This window comes from Macaca nemestrina, chromosome 20, assembly GCF_043159975.1.
Source record: "Macaca nemestrina isolate mMacNem1 chromosome 20, mMacNem.hap1, whole genome shotgun sequence".
In the NCBI taxonomy this organism is placed as follows: domain Eukaryota; kingdom Metazoa; phylum Chordata; class Mammalia; order Primates; family Cercopithecidae; genus Macaca; species Macaca nemestrina.
In genome coordinates, this window is record NC_092144.1 from 44683328 (window position 1) to 44708903 (window position 25576).

The following is a 25576-nucleotide window of genomic DNA, read 5'->3' on the forward strand; positions in this document are numbered from 1 at the left end:
GGTCTCTTTGTCCCTCCCGGTCTGCCAACCTCCTGAGTCACTCCTGACGGAGATGACCGATCCATCCCTGGCCCGCCTCCCCACCCTGTCCCTGGGACGGTGCCTGGGGCAGGCAGCTCCATTATCCTCCTTGATGAAAGAGCTCCCAGCGGCACTGGCCACTCCAGAGCCTCCTCCCCAGGTGGGTGATCATGCAGGGCTGGGCTCTTGCGACTGGCCAGGGATGGAGATGCACTGCACTGCTGAGAAGTGCTTTCTAGGAGTTCAAGACCAGCCTAGGCAACATAGCAGACATTGTATGTAGGAAAAAAATGCTTAAAAATCAGCTGGGCACAGTGGCGCATGTCTGTAGTCCCAGCTACTCAGGAGGCTGAAGCAGGAGGACCATTTGAGCCCAGGAGTTTGAGTCTGCAGTGAGCTGTGATTGCACCACTGCACGCCAGCCTGGGCAACAGAGTAAGACTCGGTCGCTAAAAAAGAAAACAAAAGGTCGACTGTGGTGCTCATGCCTGTAATTCTACCACTTTGGGAGGCCGAGGTGGGCAGATCATCTAAGGTCAGGAGTTCGAGACCAGCCTGGCCAACATAGTGAAACCCTGTCTCTACTAAAAATACAAAAATTTGCCAGGCGTGGTGGTGCGCACCTGTAGTCCCAGCTACTCAGAAAGCTGAGGCAGGAGAATTGCTTGGATCCGGGAGGTGGAGGTTGCAGTGAGCTGAGATTGCACCACTGCACTGCAGCCTGGGCAACAGAGCAAGTCTTGGTCTCAAAAAAAAAAAAAAAAAAAAAAAAGAGGAGAAGTAGCCAAGCCTCTTTGTTTCCCCACTCTTCTCGCTCTCAACTCCAGGCTGCTCCTTCAACAGGAGGTGACAACCTCACCTCGCGAATTTTAAAAAAATTTTCTTTTAATTTTGAAATAATTATCAGAGGAAGTTGCAAAGATAGAACAGAGAAGTCTGGTGGCAGCTGAGCCAAAGACCCCTTCCCACCCTAGAGCGCGATCTGCCCGGGGAGCGGGAAGGAAATGACGGTTTCGTCTCAAAGGGTCTCTCTGTGAAGCTCAGGCTGGGGCTGAGTAGCCAGAGGTGCGTGAATTGATGTCTGCAGGGAGTGATGGGTCAGCAGGGTACCTGACAATGTCTGGAATAATGACGGCTCACTTTCACAGAGAGCCCGTTCCATAGCAGCCACCGTGCAAAGTGCTGTAAGGACTGGGGACCTGTCGCAGCACAGCCCTGAAGTCGTAACAGCAATCTTATTATCACCCTGGGAGGGGAAACCGACAGATGTCACAGCAAACACATGGCAGACCTGGGACTGGAACCTACGTCTGTTTACCACATGCTTGTCATGGGATGTTCGGGTTGCTGAGCGTGTCCTGTGTGTGCTGTCGCCAGCCCTGTGAGGAAGGCACTATCATTGTTCCCATCTTACCGTCCTGGGCAGAGGTGGGGGGGGTGAGGGGGACACAGCCAGGCAGGGAGTGGCCACCCAGGGCTCTCAGGGACTCTGTTCATTGCCTGCTTTCAATGCTTCCCTGGTAAGGGGGTGACAGTCAAGTCACCAAAAAAGGAGACCAACGACATGTTTGGAGGAACGGCGGGGAGGAAGAGTGAAAGCGCCGAGGCTGCATTCTCAGGAGTTGTGCTCCTCCTCCCTTGCCCTCTCCACGCAGCCCTTGGCCTCCGGAAATCAAGACACGTCCACAGACCCATTGTCCAATCCCCTCCTGTAGCAAGACTATGAGCCACACCTGGCGCTGTGGCCAGCAGAAACCTCAGCTACTCCTTCTAGGTGAGGAGCAGGAATTCAAGTCCCAAAGGGTCCCCTGCCTGAGACCTTTGGGACCTGGCGACCTGGCCACCTGGCCTGGAGTCCCCCATTAAGATTGCTGGAATTAAGAAAATAAAAATTTATGTCCAGGTGCGGTGACTGGCACCTGTAATCTCAGCATCTTGGAAGGCCGAGGAAGTGGATTGCTTGAGGCCAAGCAATGGAGACCAGAATGGGCAATGTAGAGAGACCCCAACTCAACAAACAATAAAACATAAATTAACAGGGTATGGTGGCTGATGCCTGTAGTTCTAGTTACTCAGGTGGCTGAGGATTGCTTGAGCCCACCTCAAGTTCAAGGCTGCAATGAGCTATGATCGCACCACTGCACTCCTTCCTGGGTGACAGAGGGAGACTCTCTTAAATTTCTTTTTTTAAAAAAAGTAAGTATAGATTCACAGAAGTTGCAAAGATAGAACAGAGAAGTCTGGTGTGTGCTTCACCCAGCATCCCCTGATGGTTACTTCGACTAAATCATTCAGGACAGTATCAAAACCAGGAATTTGACATTTGTATAATATGTGTGTACAGTTCTGTCATTTTATCACATCTGGATGTATATAATGACAACTGCAGTCCAGATACAGAATTATTCTGTTACTACAAAGACCTCCCTTGTGCTACGCCCTTCATAGTCAAACACTTTCCCCCACCATCCCTAACTCCTGGCAACTTTTCATCTTCTCCACCTCTATCATTCTGTCATTTTGAGAATGTTACGCTTGGGCGTGGTGGCTCACATCTGTAATCCCAGCACTTTGGGAGGCTAAGGCAGGTGGATCACTTGAGGTCAGGAATTTGAGACCAGCCTGGCCAACATGGTGAAACCCCATCTCTACTAAAATACAAAAATTAGCCAGGCATGGTGTCAGGCAGCTACTGGGGAGGCTGAGGCAGAAGAATCACTTAAACCCAAGAGGCAGAGGTTGCGGTGAGCTGAGATCGAGCCACTGCACTCCAACCTGGGGGACAAGGGCGAAACTCCATCTCAAAAAACAAACAAACAAAAAGAATGTTGTAACACATGTGATCCTTAGAGACGCTTTTTTCACTCTCTGTACTGCTCTTCAGAATCGTCCAAGTTGTTACCTGTATCCTCTTCATATCTCACTCATTTTTATTGCTGCATAGTACTCCATGGCATGGATGTAGCGTAATCTGTCAAGCCACTCACCTAGTGAAGGACGCATTGGTTGTTTCCAGTTTTTGGTTTTGTTTTGTTTTTTTTTTCTTGAGATGGAGTCTCGCTCTTGTTGCCCAGGCTGGGTGCAATGGCGCTATCTCGGCTCACTGCAACCTCCGCCTCCCAGGTTCAAGCAATTCTCCTGCCTCAACCTCCTGAGTAGCCTGTGTTAGAAATGCTTGTTTTTTGGTGCTGTAAAGAAATAGCACTTGAATATAAATTTAATTTCTTTAGCAAGGCTATTTTTACTTTCTGCAGAAAGGGTATACTCGCTGGCGGTTTTGCTCCAAAAGTACACCGAACAAAGGAGACAGGGTCGTTTATAATTTGACACAGCTGCTTTATTGCTACGTCTGGTTTCTATTGGCTGGAACGGGACCTCACATTCTGTATTTGTCCTGATTGGCTAGCAACTTAGAACTTTTTAAAAGAGGCAAAGGCAGAGGAGAACAAAAAGAAGGAGGAAGTAACTTGTGGAATGCTGAGAAAGATAAAAACATTTCTACATAAGGAAGAGGAACAGGCTATGACTTAATGCTTTCTTGGACTAGTATAAGCACGCTAGGGGAAGTATTTAGGCTAAATTGTGGGAGTTAAGAACATAAAGTACATTGATTTTTTTATTACGGCTAGAAGATATTTAAGAATGTTAGCACAGATCTTTGAATAAATTTTGCTTCTAAGAGAAATTACTATTTATTCTTAATTAGATGGGGAGGAGAGTCTCTGAAGAGGAACTTCTACTTTACTTTTTACACTGGGATTACCGGCATGTACCACTACGCCCAGCTTATTTTGTATTTTTAGCACAGACAGGATTTCACCATGTTGGCCAGGCTGGTCTCGAACTCCTGACCTCAGGGGATCGCCCTCCTTGGCCTCGCAAAATGCTGGGATTACTCCTGACCTCAGGTGATCGCCCTCAGCCTCCCAAAGTGCTGAGATTACAGGTGTGAGCCACCGCGCCCAGCCTGTTTCCAGTTTTTGGCTATTACAAATAAAGCTGCTGTGAATAATTAATTGTGTGCAGGTTTTTGTGTGGACATACGTTTTCGTTTCTTGGGGATAAAATGCCCAGGAGTGCAATTCAATTGCTGGGTCATCTGGTAGGTATATTTTGTTTAGTTTTTCAGGAAACTGACAAACTGTTTTCCAGAGTAGCTGGACCATTTTGCATTCCCACCGGTCATGTGTGAACGATTCAAGTTCACAGCATCCTCACCAGTGTTTGGTGTTGTCATTATTGGTTTTTTAATTTTAGCTGTTCTAAAGCGGTATCTTGTCATGGGTTTCAATTTGCATTTCACTAATGGCTGGTGATGTGGGACATCTTTTCATGTGCTTGTTTGCCTTCTATATACCTTCTTCAGGGACATGGGCTATCATGTCTTTTGCCTATTTTCTAATTGGACTGGTTTTTATTTATTTGTTTATTTAGAGACAGAGTCTCCCTCTGTCGCCCAGGCTGGAGTGCAGTGGTGGGATCTCGGCTCACTGCAACCTCCGCCTCCCCGGCTCAGGTGACTCTCCTGCCTCAGCTTCCTGAGTAGCTGGGATTACAGGTGCACACCACCATGCCCTGCTAATTTTTGTATTTTTAGTAGAGATGGGGTTTTGCCATGTTGGCCAGGCTGGTCTCAAACTCCTGACCTCTGGTGATCCGCCTGCCTCAGCCTCCCAAAGTGCTGGGATTACAGGTGTGAGCCATCACGCCCAGCGTGATTTTTATTTTATATATATATACACACAATATACATACACACACATATATGCACACACTGTATATAAAGCTGTTATATATTACATTTATTCTACATACATAACAGATTTGCTGAGATACAATTCACATACCATAAAACACACCCATATAAAATGTCCAATTGAATGGTTTTGAGCCTATTCACTGAGTTATGCAACCTTCACCACAACCAGTTTTAGAACATTTCATCACCCCCAAAATAATCTCACATCCATTAGCAGTCACTCTTCATTTCCTCTCACATTCCCCACCCCACCCCAGCCCTACACAACCACTATATCTATTTCTGTCTCTACAGATTTGCCTTTTCTGAATATTTCACATGAATGGAATCATACAATATGTGACATTTTGTGATTGGCTTCTTTCACTTAATGTTTTCAAAGTTCATCCATGGCCAGGCACCGTGGCTCATGCCTGTAATCCTAGCACTTTGGGAGGCCAAGGCGGGTGGATCGCCTGAGGTCAGGAGTTCAGGACCAGCCTGGCCAACATGGTAAAACCCCGTCTCTACTAATAATACGAAAAATTAGCTGTTCGTGGTGGCGGATGCCTGTAATCCCAGTTACTCAGAAGATTGAGGCAGGAGAATCGCTTGAACCCAGGAGGCAGAGGTTGCAGTGAGCCGAGATGGCGCCACTGCACTCCAGCCTGGGCAACGAGAGTGAAACTCGGTCTCAGGGGAAAAAAAAAGTTCATCCATGTTGTAGGATCTATCAGTACTTCATTCCTTTTTATTATCAAATAATATTTTATTGTTTAGGCCTCCCATATTTTCTTTATTCATTCATCTCTTCATGGACATGTGGGTTGTTTCTACTTTTTGGCTTTCATGAGTAATGCTGCTGTAAACATTTGTGTTCAAGTTTCTGGGTGAACATGTTCTTATTTCTCTTGGTTATATACGTAGGAGTGGAGATGCAGGAGTGTATGGTTATTCTATGCTTAATCTTTGGAGGAACTGTTTTGAGACTTTTTCCCAGAGTGGCTGGACAATTTTATATTCACACTAGCAATATATAAATGATTTTGTTTCTGTACATCCTCTCCAGTATTTGATACTATCTTTTATTTTAGCTGTTCTTATAGATGTGTAGTAGTGATATCTCATCGTGGTCTTAACCTGTCTAAAGGCTAGTGATGTTGAATATCTTTTTAGATAATTAGTTTCTATCCATATATCCCCTTGGCTGAAATTTCTCTTTATGTCTTTTGCCAGTCTTCTAATTGATTATCTGATTTTTTTATGTGGCGTTTCTATGTTGAATTGAGAGTTCTTTATATATTTGTTCTAGATATGAGTCCTTTGCCAGATATGTGGTTTGCAAATATTTTCTCTGAGTCTGTAATTTGTCTTTTCATTCTCTTAACTAGGTCTTTTATAGAGCAAAAAAAAATCATAATTTTGATGAAGTTGGATTGATTTTTTTAGGGATCATGCCTTTGGTGTCATGTCTAAGAATGCTTCACCAAGCTTTAGGTCTCAGAGATTTTCTCCTATGTTATCTTCCAGAGGTTTTCTTTTTCAATTTATTTTATTTTACTTTTTAATTGAGACAGATTTTCACTCTGTTGCCCAGACTGGAGTGCAGTGGCATGATCTCAGCTCACTGCAACCTCCGCCTCCTGCGTTCAAGTGATCCTCCTGCCTCAGCCTCCCGAGTAGCTGGGACTACAGGCATGCACCACCACAACTGGCTAATTGTTTTTGCATTTTTAAATAGAGACAGGGTCTCGCCATGTTGGCCAGGCTGGTCTCAAACTCCTGGCTTCAGGTGATCCATCCATCTTGGCCTCCCAAAGTGCTGGGGTGACAGGTGTGAGCCATGGCGCCCGGCCCTTCTGGAGGTTTTATAGCTTAATATTTTACATGAAAATCTATGATCCACTCTGAATTAACTTTTATAGAAAGTATGAGGTTTAGGTTGAGGTTCATGTTTTTGTGTATGGATGTCCAATTACTCTACCATCATTTGTTGAAAAGACTGTCTTTCCTCCATTGAATTGGTTTTGCTCCTTTGTTAAAAACAAGTTGGCCATATTTGTGTGGGTCTATTTGTGGGCTCTCTAGTTTGTTCAGTGGATTGATGTGTCTATATCTTCACCAGGGCCACACAGTTTTGATTACTGTATATTACTTTATAATAAACCTTGATATCAAGTATAGTGGTTCTTCCCCCTTTATTCTTCTGTTTCAGAAATGGTTTCCATTCTAGCTCTTTTTATTACTATTTTTTGCTTCTCCCATAGGTAAGAAAACAATATACTTACTGTTCTTTTTAAAAAAATTTTATTTAAAATTAAAAAAAAAATTTTAAGTTCTCTTTTTAAAAATTTTATTGTTTAAAAATTTTGTTTTGTAGAGATGGGGTCTCATTATACTGCCCTGGCTGGTCTCAAACTCCTGGCCTCAAGTGATCTGCCCACCTTGATTTCCCAAACTGCTGGGATTACAGGCATGAGCCACCATACCTGGCCTATTCTAGTTCCTTCTATGTAAACTTTAGAATAATCTTGCCTATATCTATAAAAAATCTTGCTGGGATTATGGTAGTAATTGCATTAAATCTGTATGTGTATCAATTTTGGGAGAATTGATATCTTTACTATGTTTAGTCTCCCAATCCATGAATATGGTATGTCTCTCTATTTAGCTATTCTTTGACTTTTTTCAGCAGTGTTTTGCAGTTTTCAGTATATAAGTCATATGTGTTTTGTTGAATTTACATCTGAGATTTTTTTAGCCATTGTAAATGGAATTGCATTTTAAATTTTGGTTTCCACATGTTGATTGTTAATATAAAGAAATGTGACTAATCTTTGTGTTAATCTTGTATTCTGTAAATGTGTGAAACTCACTTACTATTTTTAGGTGGGTTTTTTTTTTTGTTTTTTTGTTTTTGGTTCTTTGGAATTTTCTACTTAGACCATCATGTCATCTGCAAATACAGATAGTTTTCTTTCCTCCTTTCAGATCTATGTCCTTCTTATTGCCTTTCTTTATCTTATTGCACTGTCTAGAACTTCCAGCATTATGTTGATAGGAGTGATGACAGTAAACATCCTTGTCTTGTTTATGATCTTAGGGGAGAAGTATTCAGGACTGCAGTGTTAGTTAAGTATGCTAGCTGTAGTTTTTATAGGTTAGTTGTAGGTTATCAAGTCAAGGAATTTCCCCTCTATTCCTAGTTTTCAAAGAGTTTTAAAATCATAAATGGGTGTTTCATTTTATCAAATGCTTTTTCCACAGCAATGGATATGATCATGTGATTTTTCTTCTTTATCCTGTTAATATGGAAGATTACACTGATTGATTTTCAATTGTTAGACCAGCCTTGCACCCCTGGAATGAATAAATCCCACTTGGTCATGCTGTATAATTATTTTTATATATTGTTGATTTTTTTTTTTTCCTTTTCTGAGATAAGGCCTTGCTCTGTCACCCATGCTGGAGTGCCGTGGTGCAATCATGACTCACAGCAAACTCAAACTCCTAGGTGTAAGAAATCATTTTCCCTCCCAGCCTCCCAGGTAGCCAGGACTACAGGCACGTGCCACCATGCCCAGCTAATTAAAAACATTTCTTTTTGTAGAGATAGGGCTTTCACTATTTTGCCCAGGCTGGTCTCAAACTCCTGGCCTCAAGTGATGCTCCCGCCTCAGCCTGCCAAAGTGCTGGGATTACAGGCGTGAGCTATCGTGCCTGGACTACTACTGAATTCTATTTGCTTATATTTTGTTAAGGATTTGGCATCTATATTCATGAGGAATACTGGCCTATAATTTTATTTTCTGTACTTTCCTTTTTTGGTTTAATGTTAATACTAATTTCATAGAAAGGGTTAGGAAGCATTCCCTCTAATATTTTCTAGAAGAGATTATATGGAATGGTGTAAATTCTTCTTTAAACATTGAGCAGAATTCTCCAGTGAAAACATATAGGTCTGAAGATTTATTTTTCTCATTTTAAATTACCTAATAGTTATAGTGCTGTTCAAATTATCTAACTCACATTGGGTGAGTTGTGGTAGTTTGTACTTTTTGAAGAATTGATCCATTTCATCTAAATTGTCAAATTTATGTGTGTAAAGTTGTTCATAGTATTCCCTTATTATCTTTTTGATACCTGCAGGGTCTGTAGTGCTATCCCCTATTTCATTCTTGATATTAGCAATCTGTTTTTATTTTATTTTTTGTCAGTCTTGCTAGAGGTTGCCAACTTTGTTGATCTGAAAAGATATTTTCTTTTCTCTATTATTTTTCTGTTTCCAGTTTCATTGCTTTCTCCCTTTTTCGTTATCATATCCTTCCTTATGCTTGCTTTGGGTTTAATGTGCTCTTATTTTTCTAGTTTCTTGAGATCAAATCTTACATTACAGATTTGACATTTCCTGTTTTTTTTTTTTTTTTTTTTGAGACAGAGTCTCGCACTGTCGCCCAGGCTGGAGTGCAGCGGTGCGATCTTGGCTCACTGCAAGCTCCACCTCCCGGATTCATGCCATTCTCCTGCCTCAGCCTCCCAAGTAGCTGAGACTACAGGCACCCGCAACCACGCCTGGTTAATTTTTTGTATTTTTAGTAAAGACAGGGTTTCACTGTGTTAGCCAGGATAGTCTCGATCTCCTGATCTTATGATCCACCTGCCTCGGCCTCCCAAAGTGATATAAATTTCCCTCTTGTGCTTTAGTTGGTTCCTAAAATTTGGTAAGTTCTATTTTTATTTTCATTCCATTCAGTGTATTTTTAAAGTTTTACTTGCGATTTCTTCTTTGACCCTTGGATTATTTAGAAGTGCTTTGTTTAGTTTACAAGTGTTTGAAGATTTTTCTTTTAACTTTCTGTTATGGTATCTAATTTGAGTCCATTGTGGTAATAGAACATACTCTCCGTAATTTCAGTTATTTCAAATGTCTGATGTTTGTTTCATGACCTTGCATATGATTTATATTCCATAGATATCTTGGTATATATATCTTGGTATATATTCCATAGATGCTTGAAAAGAAGGTGTATTATGCTATTGTTGGGTAGATAATTCCATGAATGTCAATTAGATGCTGTTGGTTGATGGTGTGTCATTGCGTTCTTATATATTCTTGTTGATATTCTGCTTGATTGTTCTATTGTTGAGAGAGAATATTGAAGTTCCCAATTATGTTTGTGAATTTGCCTATTCCTTTTTTTTTTTTTTCAGATGGAGTCTCAGTCTGTCACCCAGGCTGGAGTGCAATGGTGCGATCTCAGCTTACTGCAATCTCCACCTTCTGAGTTCAAGTGATTCTCCTGCCTCAGCCTCCCAAGTAGCTGGGACTACAGGTGCTTACCACCATGTCTGGCTAATTTTTGTATTTTTAGTAGAGATGAGGTTTCACCACGCTGGCCAGGCTGGTCTCAGACTCCTGACTGCACCCACCTCGGCCTCCCACAGTGCTGGGATTACAGGTGTGAGCCCAGCTGCCTATTTCTCTTTTTATTTCTACTGGGTTTTACTTCATATATTTTTCAGCTCTGTTGTTTGGTGCATACATATTTAGGATGGTTATGTCTTCTTGGTGGATTGACTTTTCCCACATTATATAATGTCCATCTCTGGCCTTGGTAATTTTCTTTGCTCTGAAGTCTACTTTATCTGTTATTAATATAGCCACTCCTACTTTCTTTTGACTACTTTTTGCATGGTATATTTCCATTATATTTGAAGTTATTATTATTATTATTATTTTTGAGACAGGGTCTTGCTGTGTCACCCAGGCTGGAGTGCAATGGTATGATCTTGGTTCCCTGCAACCTCTGCCTTCCAGGTTCAAACAATCCTCTCACCTCAGTCTCCCGAGTAGCTGGGATTACAGGCATGCACCACCATGCCTGGCAAATTTTTTTTGTACTTTTAGTAGAGACAGGGTTTTGCCATGTTTGCCAGGCTGGTCTTGAACTCCTGGCCTCAAGTGATCCATCCACTTTGGCCTCCCAAAGTGCTGAGACTATAGGTGTGGGCCATTGCACCTAGCCTTCAAGCTATTTTCTTGTAAAGAGCATTTATTTAGGCCATTTACATTTAATGTAATCACTTATATGCTAAGGCTGATGCGTGTCATTTTATTTTTTGTTTTCTTTGATTCTTTTTTCTTTTCTCCAGCTTCTAGTGAGTTCCTGAACAGTTTTTTAGAATTCCATTTTGATTTATCTGTAGTGTTTTTGAGTATATTACTTTGTATAGCTTTTTTATAGGTTGCTCTAGGTATTACAATATACATAATTTATCAGAGTCTACTGGTTTCAACACTCTACCAGTTACTTCCCTTTACAACCCTTTTTCCTCTCCCATTTATAGGATAATTGCTTAAATATTTTATCTACATACACTGAGAACAGAATTAGACAGTGTTACAGTTTTTGCTTTGAGTGTCAAACGTAATTTAGTAAACTCTAGAGGAAAAGAAGAGTCTATTGTATTTACCCATAGGTTTGCTCTTCCAGAGGCAGGGGGTGGCAATGGAGGGTAAGCCTCTGTCACCAGAGACTTTACTGTACTTTCCCTTTTACTGTCAGGTGCTACCAGGGTCCCTGAAGAGGGAAGATGTGAGGAAACAGGTAAAAACCATTTTTGTTCTTTTTTCGCATTCAACAAGTGTTCTTTCTTCCATCCCGCTATTCCAAGATTCTTTTTTAAAAAAATTACTTCCTTTCTGTTCAGGGAATTGCCTTTAGCCATAATTTTAGGTTAGGTCTGTGTTGAACAAAAATTCTCTTTGTTTTCCTTCGTTTGAGAATATCTCAATTTCCCCTTCATTCATGAAGGGTATTTCCACTAGATACAGGACTGATTCCAGATTGACAGTTCTCTGAGCACCTGAAAAATATTGTGTCACTTTCTTATGGATTCCATAGTTTTTGATGAGAAACCCACTGTTATTTGAACAGTTTTCCTGGTATAGGTAATGTGTCATTTTTATATGGTTGCTTTCAAGAATTTTCTCTGCCTCTTGTTTTTAGAAGTTTGACTATGATGTGTCTGGGCATGAATTTCTTTGGATTTATCCTGTTTGTGATGCACTTAGCTTCTTGAATCTGTAGACATATATTGTGCATGTATGTTGTCAAATGAAGACAATTTGCAGCCAATACTTCTTGGAATTTTTTTAAGGCCCACCCTCCTTTACCTCCCCTTCTGGGACTTCAATGACAAAATGTTAGATCTTCTTTTATTATAGTTACACTTGTCCTTGAGGCTTTGTTCCATTTCCTTTCATCTATTTTCTTTCCATTGTTCAGAATGGGTAATTTCTATTGTTATATGTTTTGTTTCACTGCTTCTTTCTTCTACACTCTCCATTCTGCTACTGAGCCAATCCATTATGGTTTTTATTTCAGCTCTTGTATTTTTTAGTTCTAAAGTTTCCATTTGGTTCTTCTTTATATTTTCTACTTCTTTGCTGATACTTTTTATTACTTTATTTGTTTCAAGCACATTTATAATTTCTCAGTGAAACATTTTTATGATGGCTGCTCCAAAATCTTTGTCAGATTATTCTAACATCTGTGTCATCTTGATGCTTGTGCCTGTTAATTATCTTTTGTTACTCAGTCTGAGAATGCCTGATTCTTAGTATGACAAGTGATTTGCCATTGAAGTCAGGATATTCTGGGCACTATGTTATAAGAGTCTGGATCTTATTTAAATCTTTTGTCGTAGCGGGCTTCCCTTTACACTGCTCCAGTGAAATAAAGTGGGGCACTGCCTCATTGCTTCCAGACAGGGATAAAAGTCCAGGTTCTCCATTCAGCCTTTCTTGAACCTGGGGGACTGGGAGAGATGAGGCCTCCATGTTATTGTTAGGTAAGGGTAGAAGTTCAGGTTCCCCACTAGGAATCCACGACAACTCCCAGGCTGGGAGTGGGAGGGTTGCTTCATTACTGCTCCCTATATGGCTTTCATTGACACTGTGTGTGGCAGAGAGAGAGAGAGTGGCGCTTGTTACCACTGAGTGGTGGTGAAAGTCCCAACTCTCCACTAGGCCTCTTCTGACACTACTCCAGTGGGGGTGGGGGAAAGCCCTCACTTCTGCATTGGGGTGGCAGTGGGTGTCCAGGCTGCCCACACGGTCTCCACCAACACCACACTGGGGGAGGGTGATCCCAGTAGGGGTGAAGGTCCCAGCTCCAAGTCAGGCATCACTCCGACTGAGTATGGGAGTGGCCTAGGGTTCTTTGTTACAGCCTGGTGAGGGTGAAAGTCCAGGTTTCCCAGCCAGCCTTTGCTGACAGGGGTGAGGATGGAACTTGGCAGGAGCAGAGCAGGTATTGACTAAAAGACTCTGTCTTTCTACGATGCCCCTTTCCTTGTTCTTTGGCTAGAAAATCATAGTTTTGCTAGAACTTGTTTTGTTGGGACTTGTTTTATTTGTGCCCCTTGGCATTTTCAGTTGTTGACTTCTTCAATATTCACCCGGAGATATATGAGGCAAAGAGAAATCCCAGGGAATTCACCACCGTTCCTTAAGTCCCGAGGTCCCTAACCAGTCTGCTTCTCTCCATCTTTCAGTCTTCTTACGCTTGTCTTATCATGTTCAAGGTTTTCAGTTATACTTGGCAGAATAAATAAATACAGCCAGTCCATCTTTCCAGAATATCACTGCTTTTTGTTCATTTTATTTATTTATTATTTATTGAGACAAGGTCTTACTTTGTTGCCTGGGCTGGAGTGCAGTGGTGCTATCATGGCTTACTGCAGCCTTAAACTCCCAGGCTCAAGTGATCCTCCTGCTTCAGCCTCCCAAGTAGCTTGGACCACAGGCACATGCCACCATGCCCAGCTACTTTTCATTTTTTGTTTTTGTTGGGTAGCTGCACAGAGTCTTGCTATGTTGCTCAGGTTGGTCTCAAACTTCTGGCCTTAAGCGATCCTCTTGCCTCGCTCTCCCAAAGCGTATTACAGGCGTGAGCCACCACACCCAGCCCCATCGGTGCTTTTGGAAGAAGGTGTTCTTCCCTCTCTCTGTTTCCCTCCCTATGGCCAGCTGCCTGTAGAGGGCAGTGGTGCTGGAGGGAAGACCTCTCAGCGCATCCCTCATCATCTGTAGGATGTGCATGGCTTCCACTGCTATCTGTTCTGCTCCTGAGACACTCGCTGGCTACAAGATTATAAAAGTGATGAGGTTTCAGCCTCAAGACTCTCCATTCAATAACACTTCCTACAAGATATCTTTTTTTGTTTGTTTTGTTTGGAGACAGGGTCTGGCTCTGTTGCCCAGGCTGGAGTGCAACGGCACGATCTGCTTACTGCAACCTCAGCCTCTCAGGCTTAAGTGATTCTCCTGCCCTAGCCTCCTGAGTAGCTGAGACCACAGGCACCTGCCACCATGCCCAGCCAATTTTTGGATTTTTTTTTTTTAGTAGAGATGGGGTTTCACCATGTTGCCCAAGCTGGTCTTGAACTCCTGAGCTCAGGCGATCTGCCCACCTTGGCCACCCAAACTGCTGGGATTACAGGCGTGACCACAGGCACAGCCACCATGCCCAGCCCTACAAGATATCTTTTCGTTTCCTTCCTTTCTTTTTTTTTTTTTTTTTTTTGAGACAGAGTCTCACTCTGTCGCCCAGGCTGGAGTGCAGTGTTGCGATCTCTTCTCACTGCAACCTCTGCCTCCTGGGCTCAAGTGATTCTCTTTCTCAGCCTCCTGAGTAGCTGGAACTACAGGCGCCTGCCAACACGCTCAGCTAATTTTTTGTATTTTTAGTAGGTACGGGATTTCACCATGTTGGCCAGGCTGGTCTCGAACTCCTGACCTCAAGTGATCCATCACCTCAGCCTCCCAAAGTGTTGGGATTCCAGGCATGAGCCACTGCTCCCGGCCAAGATATCTTTTTCCTCTTCAATATCTATGTGCTCCTCCCTCAACCTTTGGGGGCTTCAGTGTAGGTGGTCAGATTCCCCACCATTTATGCCTCTGATGAAAGGAGTGGAAATGGTAATAACTGGATGGTGTCACTAAACTACAAATACTTTCAGGTGGGCCTGTGCCTTTTTCAGCGGGCTCCAGTTCTCCTGCTTGACTTGAGTCATTCGCATTTCCTGAGAGCTGGGTAGAGGGGGAGTTGTGAAGGAGCCCATTCTGAAACTGATCTGATATTGCAAACCCACACACTGAAAGGAAGAACTGCCCATACATACTCGAGTCTTCCGATCTGACTCCGAGCCCGCATCCCCCTCATTCGTCTCTTTTCCCCACTCCCCAGATCATGATGCTACTTTGTCCCCCTCAGAGCCATAGAGAAGCAGGGGGTGTGGCCATGGAGGGGAAACCTCTGTCACCAGAGACTTTACTGTACTTCTCCTTTTGCTCTCAGATGCTGCCAGGGTCCCTGAAGAGGGAAGACACGCGGAAAGAGGTAAAAACCATTTTGCTTTTATTTTGCATTCAACAAGCAAATTATTATGGAACAGCAGTTATAGGCCAGGCATACCTCCCAGAGCTGGGAATACAGTGGGGACCTCCCTGGCTCTCTCTTACCTGTGTTACAACAGGTTGTAGACAGACCCCTGTCTTGAGCATCCTCCTTGTCAGGCCTGTTGAGTCTTCTGAGAGTAGGGTAGGTTACTGGATGCCTAGGAGGGAAGAAGGAGCCAGGGAGGCCGGCCCCAAGGTTCTGCAAGGCCCTCAACAGGCCTGGACTGAGGAGGTCTGGACAGCATGGCCCTGTCCTGAGCCTCTGTGCATAATAACTGCTGTCCCTAACCTCCACCCCACCTTCAGCCTTCCAATTCCCGGGCCTGGGGCCCTACTCCTGTGCTCCAGAGACTCCTGGAGCTCCTTGAGGCAGCACACAGCCCTGCTCTGGAGACACTCATCTCCCACTCATGCTGGGATGCTCCAGCCCGGCCCAGAGCAGGCTGTGGCTGGAGGGTGCCGGCAGAGGAGGGACGATGGCCCGGCTCCTGGAGGCAAGTGTTGGCTGCAGGAAACAGAGTCTATTCCATCCCAAAGCCCTTGTTACCCCTTAGGTAACCTTAAGGGGATTTCAGAGAACACTGGTCCTGCAACCCTGCAAAGTTTTTTATGGAACATGTAAAATAGATCCCATGGTCAAAGAAGTATGGACAATGTATTATGCTATACTCTAATCTCCATATCTAGAGATTAATGGTGTAGATAGAGTTTCCTAAAAGGTTTTTAAAGCCCTGCAGTAAAGAATCTTACTTAAGCCAGGTGCGGTGGCTCACGCCTGTAAACTCAACACTTTGGGAGGTCAAGTTGGGGGGAATCACCTGAGGTCAGGAGCTTGAAACCAGCCTGGCCAACATGGTGAAACCCCATCTCTACTAAAACAAACAAACAAACAAACAAATAAATCAGACAGGTGTGGTGGCACATGCCTGTAGTCCCAGCTACTCAGGAGGCTGAGGCAGGAGAATCACTTGAACCCTAGAGGCAGAGGATGCAGTGAACTGAGATCATACCACTGCACTCCAGCCTGGGTGACAGAAGAATGAGACTCTGTCTCAAAAAATAATAATAATAATAATAATAATTTTACTTAACTCTTTAACCCTGCCTTTCTCAAGTGTATGTGACCTTGAAGACGTTTTTTGCATATGACATTATGAGCACTTGCAGGGCTCATGTCAACTCTGCCTGGGGAATCTGCCTCAGCTTCAGACCCTGCACCCCAAATTCATGCTCAGGTCAAGCGAGACCCCCTTCCTCCTGTCCACAAGCAGCTTAGCTTTCCCCACACCCATGAACTGACACCTGGCAGCCCTCGGCATGAGCCGTGTGGCCCGAGGAGATAAACACAGAGAGAGAGAGGAACACTGATGCGTGGGAAATGTTGGCAGGTGAGTGGGAGGGACTTGGGTTGGTGCTGAGACCGGAGACACACTCTGCTGTCACATCCTTCGGGGTCCCCGGGGGCCAGCACGGAGGGCCACGATCATGTAAATTGGGACTTAAATTTAACTCTATGTAAATATAACTCTATGCAGAGGTCAGGGATGGTGGAGGATAAGCTCATTGCAGAGAAAGAGAGAAAGATAGGCAGCAATTACAGAACCTAACCCACAGATAGGTTTTGTTTGACCAGCTCTGCATATTTTTAGTTTGTGTATTTTTTCTTTTTTCTTTTCTTTTTTTTTTTTTTTTTTGAGACGGAGTCTCGCTCTGTCGCCCAGGCTGGAGTGCAGTGGCGCGATCTCCACTCACTGAAAGCTCCACCTCCCGGGTTCATGCCATTCTCCTGGCTCAGCCTCCCATGTAGCTGGGACTACAGGCGCCCGCCACCTCGCCCGGCTAATTTTTGTATTTTTAGTAGAGACGGGGTTTCACCGTGTTAGTCAGGATGGTCTCGATCTCCTGACCTCATGATCCGCCCGTCTCGGCCTCCCAAAGTGCTGGGATTACAGGCGTGAGCCACCGCACCCAGCCTATTTTTTATTTTTTCAAGACAGGGTCTCGCCCTATTGCCCAGGCTGGAGTGCAGTAGGGAGATCACCATTCACTGCAGGCTTGACCTCCTGGGCTCAACTGATCCTCCCACCTCAGCCTCCTAATTAGCTGAGACCACAGGTGTGCGCCACCATGCCTGGCTAATTTTTAAACTTTTTTTTGTAGAGACGTGGTCTTGTTATGTTGGTCAGGCTGGTATCAAACTCCTGACCTCAAGTAATCCTCCCACATTGGCCACTTCTCCTTGGTCTATTTTTCTTTTTAAGTAGGTCATTCCACTTAGAAGTTTAGCTTCTTACTTCTCTTACAGTGGAAGGTCAGACAGTGCTGAGCTCAGGTTCTGTCTGGCAATAACTGACTAGAACTGAGACAGCTACCACCTTTAGAGGAGGTACAACCTTTGTCCCCACTTGGTTGATTTACGTTTCCTACCTGGCCTGTGGGGCATTCTCCAGAGACCTTCCAGACCCCTCAAAATGCTCTCCTGGTGTCACACTTTATTTTTTGTTTTGATTTTGTTCTGAGACAGGATCTGGGTCTGTCACCCAGGCTGGAGTTCAGTAGCACGATCTTGGCTCACTGCAACCTCCACTTCCCGGGTTCAAGCAACTATCCTGCCTCAGCCTCCCGAGTAGCTGGGATTACAGGTGTGCGCCACCATGCCCAGCTAATTTTTTGCATTTTTAGTAAGATGGGGTTTTGCCATGTTGGCCAGGCTGGTCTTGAACTCCTGACCTCAAGTGATCTGCCTGCCTTGGCATCCCAAAGTATTGGGATTACAGGTGTTAGCCACTGCACCTGGCTCACCCATACTTTGTTACTGGTTTTAAAATTCCTTTTTGCCTGGTCTTTCAAACCAAGTTTTGACCATGTCTGTCCCTGAGTATAATCCTTGATGAGTAGCACCAGAGAGAGCTCCATGTTATCCGGGGCCTGGCATTCAAGGCACTCAGTGGTCTGGTGCCACTCAAAGCCTGCGAGCCAGGCAGGAAGTTTGTAAAATTAGAGATGGATGAATGGATGGATGGAAAAAAGGAAGCAAGGGAGGAAGGAAGGAAGAAAGGAAGGAGTTCTGGGAAGAGAGAGAAGCTGCCCTCACAGGGCTCTCAGTTTGAAGGAGAGGCACAGCATACCTAGAAAAAACTCCCGGCCAGGAGTGGTGGCTCACCCCTGTAGTCCCAGCACTTTGGGAGGCCGAGGCTGGCAGATCACCTGAGGTCAGGAGTTCAAGATCAGCCTGGCCAACACAGTGAAGCCCCATCTCTACTGAAAATACAAAAATCAGCCAGGCGTGGTGACACCTGCCTTTACCCAGCTACTTGGGGGGCTGAGGCCAGAGAAGTGCTTGAGCCTGGGAAGCAGAGGTTGCAGTGAGCGGAGATTGCACCACTGCACTCTAGCCTGGGAGACAGAGCAAGACTCTGTCTCAAAAAAAAAGAAAGAACTCTGTGAGCATCTCAAATGCCACATCCCCATAATGCAACCAGACCCAGTCCTCCTAGATCTAGGGGAAGGGTTGGAGCTCAGTGGGTGAGCAAGAAAAGCCATGTGGAAGAAGTCAGTGGCCAGATGGCTCAAAGACAAACTCTCCCCTGCTCAGGCTTCCACCCAGACACGACACCATGCATCTCCTCGGCCCCTGGCTCCTGCTCCTGGGTAAGGACTGTGGCCTGGGCCAGTACTGGGGTTCTGGGATGTCAGTGGGCACTGGAGGAGGAGGAAAGACCCGGGCAGAGAGGCGTCAACATAGGGTAGGGTGGGGGTGGCAGTGTGTATAGATAGATGTACATACAAATATATATGTTTCCCATATATACATACGCTTCTCTCATTGCATCCTGCTGTCTTTGTGTATCTCTGTATTTCTCCCACTATCTTCAGAGAGAATTCTTTAGTTTTTGGAAAGCTCTCAGCTGGGTGCAATGGCTCATGCCTGAAATGTCAGCACTTTGTGAGGCTGAGGCGGGAGGATCACTTGAGGTCAGGAGTTTGAAGCCAGCTTGGGCAACTTAGCAAGACCCCTATCTCTAAAAAGAATTAAAAATTAAACAAATTTTAAAATAAAGAATAATTTGTAAAAGAAGGCTCTCGTGCCCCCTCAGTAATGCTTTCTGATCACTGTGGTGAGTTCTAGAATACTTGGCTTTCTCTGACTCAAGTAAATGGAATATTGAGCACCCTGGAACCATCTACGCCTGGGAGGGGGCCTGCGTCTGGGTCCCCTGCACCTACAGAGTCCTAGATGGTGCCCTGGAAACCTTCATCCTGTTCCACAATCCTGAGTATAACCAGAACATGTCGAAGTTCGAAGGGACCAGACTCTATGAAAGCACAAAGGATGGGAAGGTTCCTTCAGGGCAGAAAAGGGTGCAATTCCTGGGGAACAAGATTAACAACAACTGCACACTGAGTATCCACCCAGTGCACGTCAATGACAGTGGTCAGCTGGGGCTGAGGATGGTGTCCAAGACTGAGAAATGGATGGAACGAATACACCTCAATGTCTCCGGTAAGGCCTTCGGGGAGCGGGTCTTCTGCTCTGGGCAGGGGTGAGTGGGAGGCAGGAAATACCTGACTCCTGGCAGAGAGCTCACAAACCGAGCTTCCTGCAGAGCTCAGGCAGGGGACGCCAGCGGGTGACGATGGCGACGCATCAGCACTAGTCGGAGCTGCGGGACCTCGGATGTCCCATCTGACCCTCAGTTCCTGCCCCTCTGGGACCTGGATTCCAAGGTTGTCGGATCTCCTGATCTTTCTCTCTTTCTTTCTCACCATGTATTTTTCAGCTTTTGTGACAAACTCGTGTTTGGCCTTAGTACGGTAACCATCCAAGCACCGCATCCCTTTAGTGGGGTGGGTCTGCATGTAGCCAGCCTCAGCTCTCTCCCAGACTAGACTGCCCCCTTCAGACAGCGGGGTCTGAAGCTGCATCGCTCACCCTAAACTTAGGGCTGCTCAGAGCTCCCTATAGAGGAAACTGTGTGTGGAACGGAGTAACCACACTCCCTGGGGCAGAGGCCCCAGACGTGTGTTTGATGAGTCAAATCCACCCCTACATGTGCAGTGCCATAACTGAACCTGTGTTATAAAAATCATAAAATATTTTTTAACTTTTTTTCTCTTCTTTTCCCCTTCCCCTTCCTTTCCCTTTTTATGAGACAGGGTCTCGCACTGTCGTCACCCAGGCTGGAGTGCAGTGGTGCGATCTCAGCTCACTGCAGCCTTGATCTCCCGGGCTCAAGCTATCCTCCCACCTCCAAAGTAGCTAGGATCACAGGTGCATGCCACCATCCATGCCCGGCTAACTTTTTAATTTATTGTAGAAATGGGTCTTCCTATGTTGCCCAGACTGGTCTTGAACTCCGACCTCAAGCAATCCTCCTGCTTCAACCTCTCAAAGCGTTGGGATTATAGGCGTGAGCCATCGCACCCGGCCTGATCTTCTGGTTTTTCAAGAGATGATGGAAATCTAGATTTTCCAGTGAAATCTCTCAGTGTGTTAATGTTCATGGCAAGTTCTCATGAGCTCTTCAAGGTTAGATGACACCGTTGTCGAACCCCACAGGCCAGGTTTGAGCTCCCGATGCGTAGTCAGCCAAACACTGACACATCAGTACTTAGAAGCTAAGAAAGGATTATTTAATTTAGCCAAAGCGAGGGGACAGAAGAGAGAAACTCTCAAATCTGACCCGACTTTGAGCGTTACTGGGGGCTTTTATGAATAAAGTAGGTGTGCAGGAGGTGACCTCCTGATCATTAAAGCTGTTGTGTCTCTCGGCTCATCAAATTTCTGGATGTCATCAAGGAGGTCTGTGTGACCTAAGGATCATTGTTCTTTGAAAGAGAGACAAGTTCATTTATCTTGCAGGCAGCTGCCGGGGGGTCAGGATGTAAGTTAAACAATTATTAGTGAATTAATGGTTACCTGCTACTGAAATGACCAAATGTAACTAATCTTTCATGGAGGAAGAAAAGGACAAAGAGAAAAGAAAAGAAGCAAAACGAACATCTTACAATTTGTATAACATAAGTTCAGCCATAGCACTGCATATGTAGGCGTGGCTTTGACCCATGAAACACAGGTGTGAGGGGCCCCTGCCATAGGGAGTGTGGGCACTCCGTTCCACACCGTTTCCTGGATGGGCAGTTCTAAGCAGCTTTAAGTTTGGAGTGAGCAATGCAGTTTCAGACCCCGCTGTCTGAAGGAGGTGGTCCAGCCTTGGGGAGAGCTGAGGCTGGGTGCACACAGACCCACCCCACTAAAGGAATGCGGTGTTTGGATGGCTGCAATACTGAAGGAAGCCATGAAACCAACACAGGTTTGTCAAAGCTGAAAAGCCTGTGAACTAAACTGATAAAATTCACTTAGAGGTGGTGGGAATAGAACTTTGCAGTCATTCAGAAAGCAGACATCTGGCAATGAGAATGAAAAAAGAGTGGATTACAGTTCCCAAGGAGGTTTAGTGTGGTCAAGGCCTTTCAGAGAGGATTTCAGGTGAGCAAAAGTGATTCAAAGTGGAGAAAAGCAGGACTGGGCTGGGTGCAGTGGTTCCCGCCTCTAACCCCAGCACTTTGGGAGGCTGAGGTTGGAGGATCATTTGAGCCCAGGAGTTTGAGACCAGACTGGATAACATGGAAAGACCCTGTCTCTACAAAATGTTTAAAAAACTAGCTAGGTGTGGTGGCACATGCCTGTAGTCCCAGTTACTCAGGGGGCTGAGGTGAGAGGATTGCTTTGAGCCTAGGAGGTCAAGGCTACAGTGAGCTAGGATTGTGCCACTGCACTCCAGCCTGGGTGGCAGAGCAAGACCCTGTCTCTAAAAAAAATCGAGGCCGGATGTGGTGGCTCACACCTGTAATCCCAGCACTTTGGGAGGCTGAGGCAGGAGGATCACTTGAGGTCAGGAGTTCAAGACCAGCCTGGCCAACATGGCGAAACCCTGTGTCTACTAGAAATACAAAAAGTTAGCTGGGCATGGTGGTGGGCACCTGTAATCCCAGCCACTTGGGAGGCTGAGGCAGGAGGATCACTTGAACTGGGGAGGTAGAGTTTACAGCGAGCCAAGATCACGCCACTGCACCCCAGCCTGGGTGACAGAGGGAAACTTCATCTCAAAAAAACAAAACAAAACAAAAACAAAAACAAACAACAACAACAAAAAAAAGGCAGGACTGGAGAGAGGTGGAATGAAGTGGCAAGGGGTTCCTGAGGGGTGATTTGGGACAGGACATCTAAAGCCAGGTGTACGTTCACATCTTCAGTCCCCCAGGCTCCAGCGTGGACTCTGTTCTTTTGCAGAAAGGCCTTTTCCACCTCGTATCCAGCTCCCTCCAAAACTTCAAGAATCCCAGGAAGTCACTCTGACCTGCTTGCTGAATTTCTCCTGCTATGGGTATCAGATCCAATTGCAGTGGTTACTAGAGGGGGCTCCAATGAGGCAGGCTGCTGTCACCTTGACCTCCTTGAGCACCAAGTCTGTCTTCACCCGGAGCGAGCTCAAGTTCTCGCCACAGTGGAGTCACCATGGGAAGATCGTGACCTGCGAGCTTCACGATGTGGACGGGAAGGTCCTCTCCGAAGACACGGTGCAGCTGAACGTGAAGCGTGAGTCTCCCCGACGTGTCTATGGGAAGGGCAAGGTCTGTGTCACCTTCTCCCCAGCCCTGCAGGGGGCACACACCCAGGGCACCGAGAAGCCTGCACAGACGGTGGCGTCCTCCAACCTCGGTCACGCCGCCCTGGTGTTTTGGGAAACAGATTTGCTTTAGCCTAACAGAATAAAACGGTCCATCCTCAAGCCATGACATGATTTGGGGATTATCTGGTTAGGTCTTTTTGTTCCCCTCTTGGTGGAGATTTTTTTTTCGCATCATTATCTTGTGCCTCATTCATTCAATAAATATATATCACGAACCTACTAGGCACCAGGCCTTATTACGGCTGCCAGTGGGGGGCACAGGGTGGGGGGCAGGGTACAGCAGTGAGCAAAGCTCTTGCCCCACACGGAGCCGGCACTGCAGTGAAAGAGACAGACAACAAATGGATTAACAAAGAAATACACAGCATGAGCCAAGACATTAGAATATGGAACAAAGCAATGTTAACAAAGAAATATACAACACTATTGTAGGTAGTGATATGTGTGTTAGGGAAAAAATGAGGCCGGCAGAGGGGAGTGATGGAGAGAGACCTCTCTAAGAAGGTGAGCACTTAAGCTGACTGGAATGGAGGAAGGGGCTGAGGCCAGCAAATATTTGCGAGAGGAGGATTTCAGGGAAAGAGAAGAGCAGGTTCAAAGCTTTGAGGCAGGAGCTGGGAGTGGGAGGACCTCAGAGGCTGAAGTTCACGGCCTCTGAGGGCCACATGGTAGGACAGGAGGCAGGAGATGGAGCAGGACTCTGGATCCCGACGGCTGAGGTGAGGGTTTGGGATTCTATGCAAAGCACGGAAACCACTCATGGTTTCCAGCAGAATTGGTGAGGTCTGGTGGATGGTGTTAGGAACCCTGCGTGCTGCTGGTGGAGACTAGCAGGTAGAGGAAGTGGGAGGGGGAAGCTGAGAGCCGAGTTAGGAGGCCGTGACCATCACCTGGGTGAAGGGACTGGCAGGTCACCACTTTGTCAGAATAAAAGCACTTTCCACACCCTCCGCCCTCTGAGAATTCCCCGCCCCCTCCCTGACTGCCCCTCTGCTCCTTCAGACACCCCAAAGTTGACGATCGAGGTCACTCCCAATGAAACCATAGTGAGGAAGGGGGACTCTGTGACCATGACCTGCAAGGTCAACAGCAGCAACCCGGAGTACACGACGGTATCCTGGCTCAAGGATGGCATCCTGCTGAAGGAGCAGAATACGCTCATGCTAACCCTGCACGAAGTGACCAAGTCCCAGACTGGGAGGTACTGCTGTAGGGTCTCCAATGACGTGGGCCCGGCAACGTCGGAAAAAGTGTTCCTGCAAGTGCAGTGTGAGCCCCTCGCAGCTGGGGATGGGCCAGGCAGGGAGGTAGCAGGGGTGGACCCGGAGAGGCAAGCTACGGGGGCTCTCGGGACCGTGTGCACAGATTGGGGGTGCTCTCCTCACCCCTCCACTCACCTCTGCCCCCTCTTCCAGATGCCCCGGAACCTTCCAGGGTTCAGATCTCCCAGTCACCGGCTGTGGAGGGAAGTGAAGTCAACTTTCTTTGCATATCACCAGCCAATCCTCTTCCAACAAATTACACGTGGTACCACAATGGCAAAGAAGTGCAGGGAAGGACAGAGAAGCAATTCCAGATCCAAAAGATCCTCCCCTGGCACGCTGGGACTTATTCCTGTGAGGCGGAAAACATTCTTGGTATTGGAGAGAGGGGCCCGGGAACTGAGCTGGATGTCCAGTGTGAGTAGCCACAGAGTCTCTGGTTCTAGGGAGAGAAGATGGATGGGGAAGGCGGAAGGCAGATGGGGTGCAGGGCATTCTAGGGTCCTAGAGTCAAGAGCAAGGAGCAGCCAGAGTCTCCTGACCTGTAAGCTTCTCAGGGCAGGGGCTCTGTTGTTTGTTGCTGTTCACAGCTGTGTGCCTAGCTCACGGAGAGTGCTTGGTAGATGCTTGGGTTTTTTTTTTTTTTTTTTTTTTGGTTTGTTTGTTTGTTTTTTTGAGACGGAGTCTCGCTCTGTCACCCAGGCTGGAGTGCAGTGGTGTGATCTTGGCTCACTGCAAGCTCCACCTTCCCGGGTTCACGCCATTCTCCTGCCTCAGCCTCCTGAGTAGCTGGGACTACAGGCGCCCGCCACCACGCCCGGCTCATTTTTTATATTTTTAGTACAGATGGGCTTTCACTGTGTTAGCCAGATCTCAACCTCCTGACCTCATGATCCACCCGCCTCGGCCTCCCAAAGTGCTGGGATTACAGGCGTGAGCCACCGCACCCAGCCTGTAGATGCTTGTTGAATGAATGAGGCCAGGTGCAGTGGCTCACACCTGCAATCCCAACTCTTTGGGAGGCTGAGGCAGGAGGGTCTCCTGAACTCAGGAGTTTGAAACCAGCCTGGGCCACACATCGAGATACCATCTCCACAAAAAAATACAAAAATTAGCTGAGCATGGTGGTGCGTGCTGGTGGTCCCAGCTACTGGGGAGGCTGAGGTGGGAGAATTGCTTGAGCCCAGGAGGTCGAGGCTGCACAGTGATCTGTGTTCCTGCTACTGCACTCCAGCCTGGGTGACAGAGCAAGACCTGGGTCTCAAAAAGAAAAAGAAAAAGAAAAAGAAAATGCTGGGACTGGGATTATAGGTGTGAGCTGGGCATGATGACTCACACTTGTAATCCCAGCATTTTGGGAGGCCGAGGTGGGCAGATCACTTGAGGCCAGGAGTTC

The 25576-nt window shown here is 46.0% G+C and overlaps 1 protein-coding gene across 7 annotated transcripts in view; it reads left to right on the plus strand.

Annotated features, from left to right (window-relative positions):
* Positions 1-25576, plus strand: part of LOC105495532 (CD22 molecule) — a 42104-nt gene that overhangs the window by 8694 nt on the left and 7834 nt on the right. For 2 of the 7 annotated variants that reach the window (XM_071086318.1, XM_071086319.1), the window contains 7 exons: positions 9971-10092; positions 11326-11367; positions 15124-15165; positions 19354-19728; positions 22519-22824; positions 23921-24187; positions 24334-24597. In XM_071086318.1, coding sequence (XP_070942419.1) covers positions 9971-10092; positions 11326-11367; positions 15124-15165; positions 19354-19728; positions 22519-22824; positions 23921-24187; positions 24334-24597 — 1418 coding nt within the window. The other 5 variants (XM_071086317.1, XM_011765204.3, XM_011765205.3 and 2 more) reach the window with 5 other exon arrangements.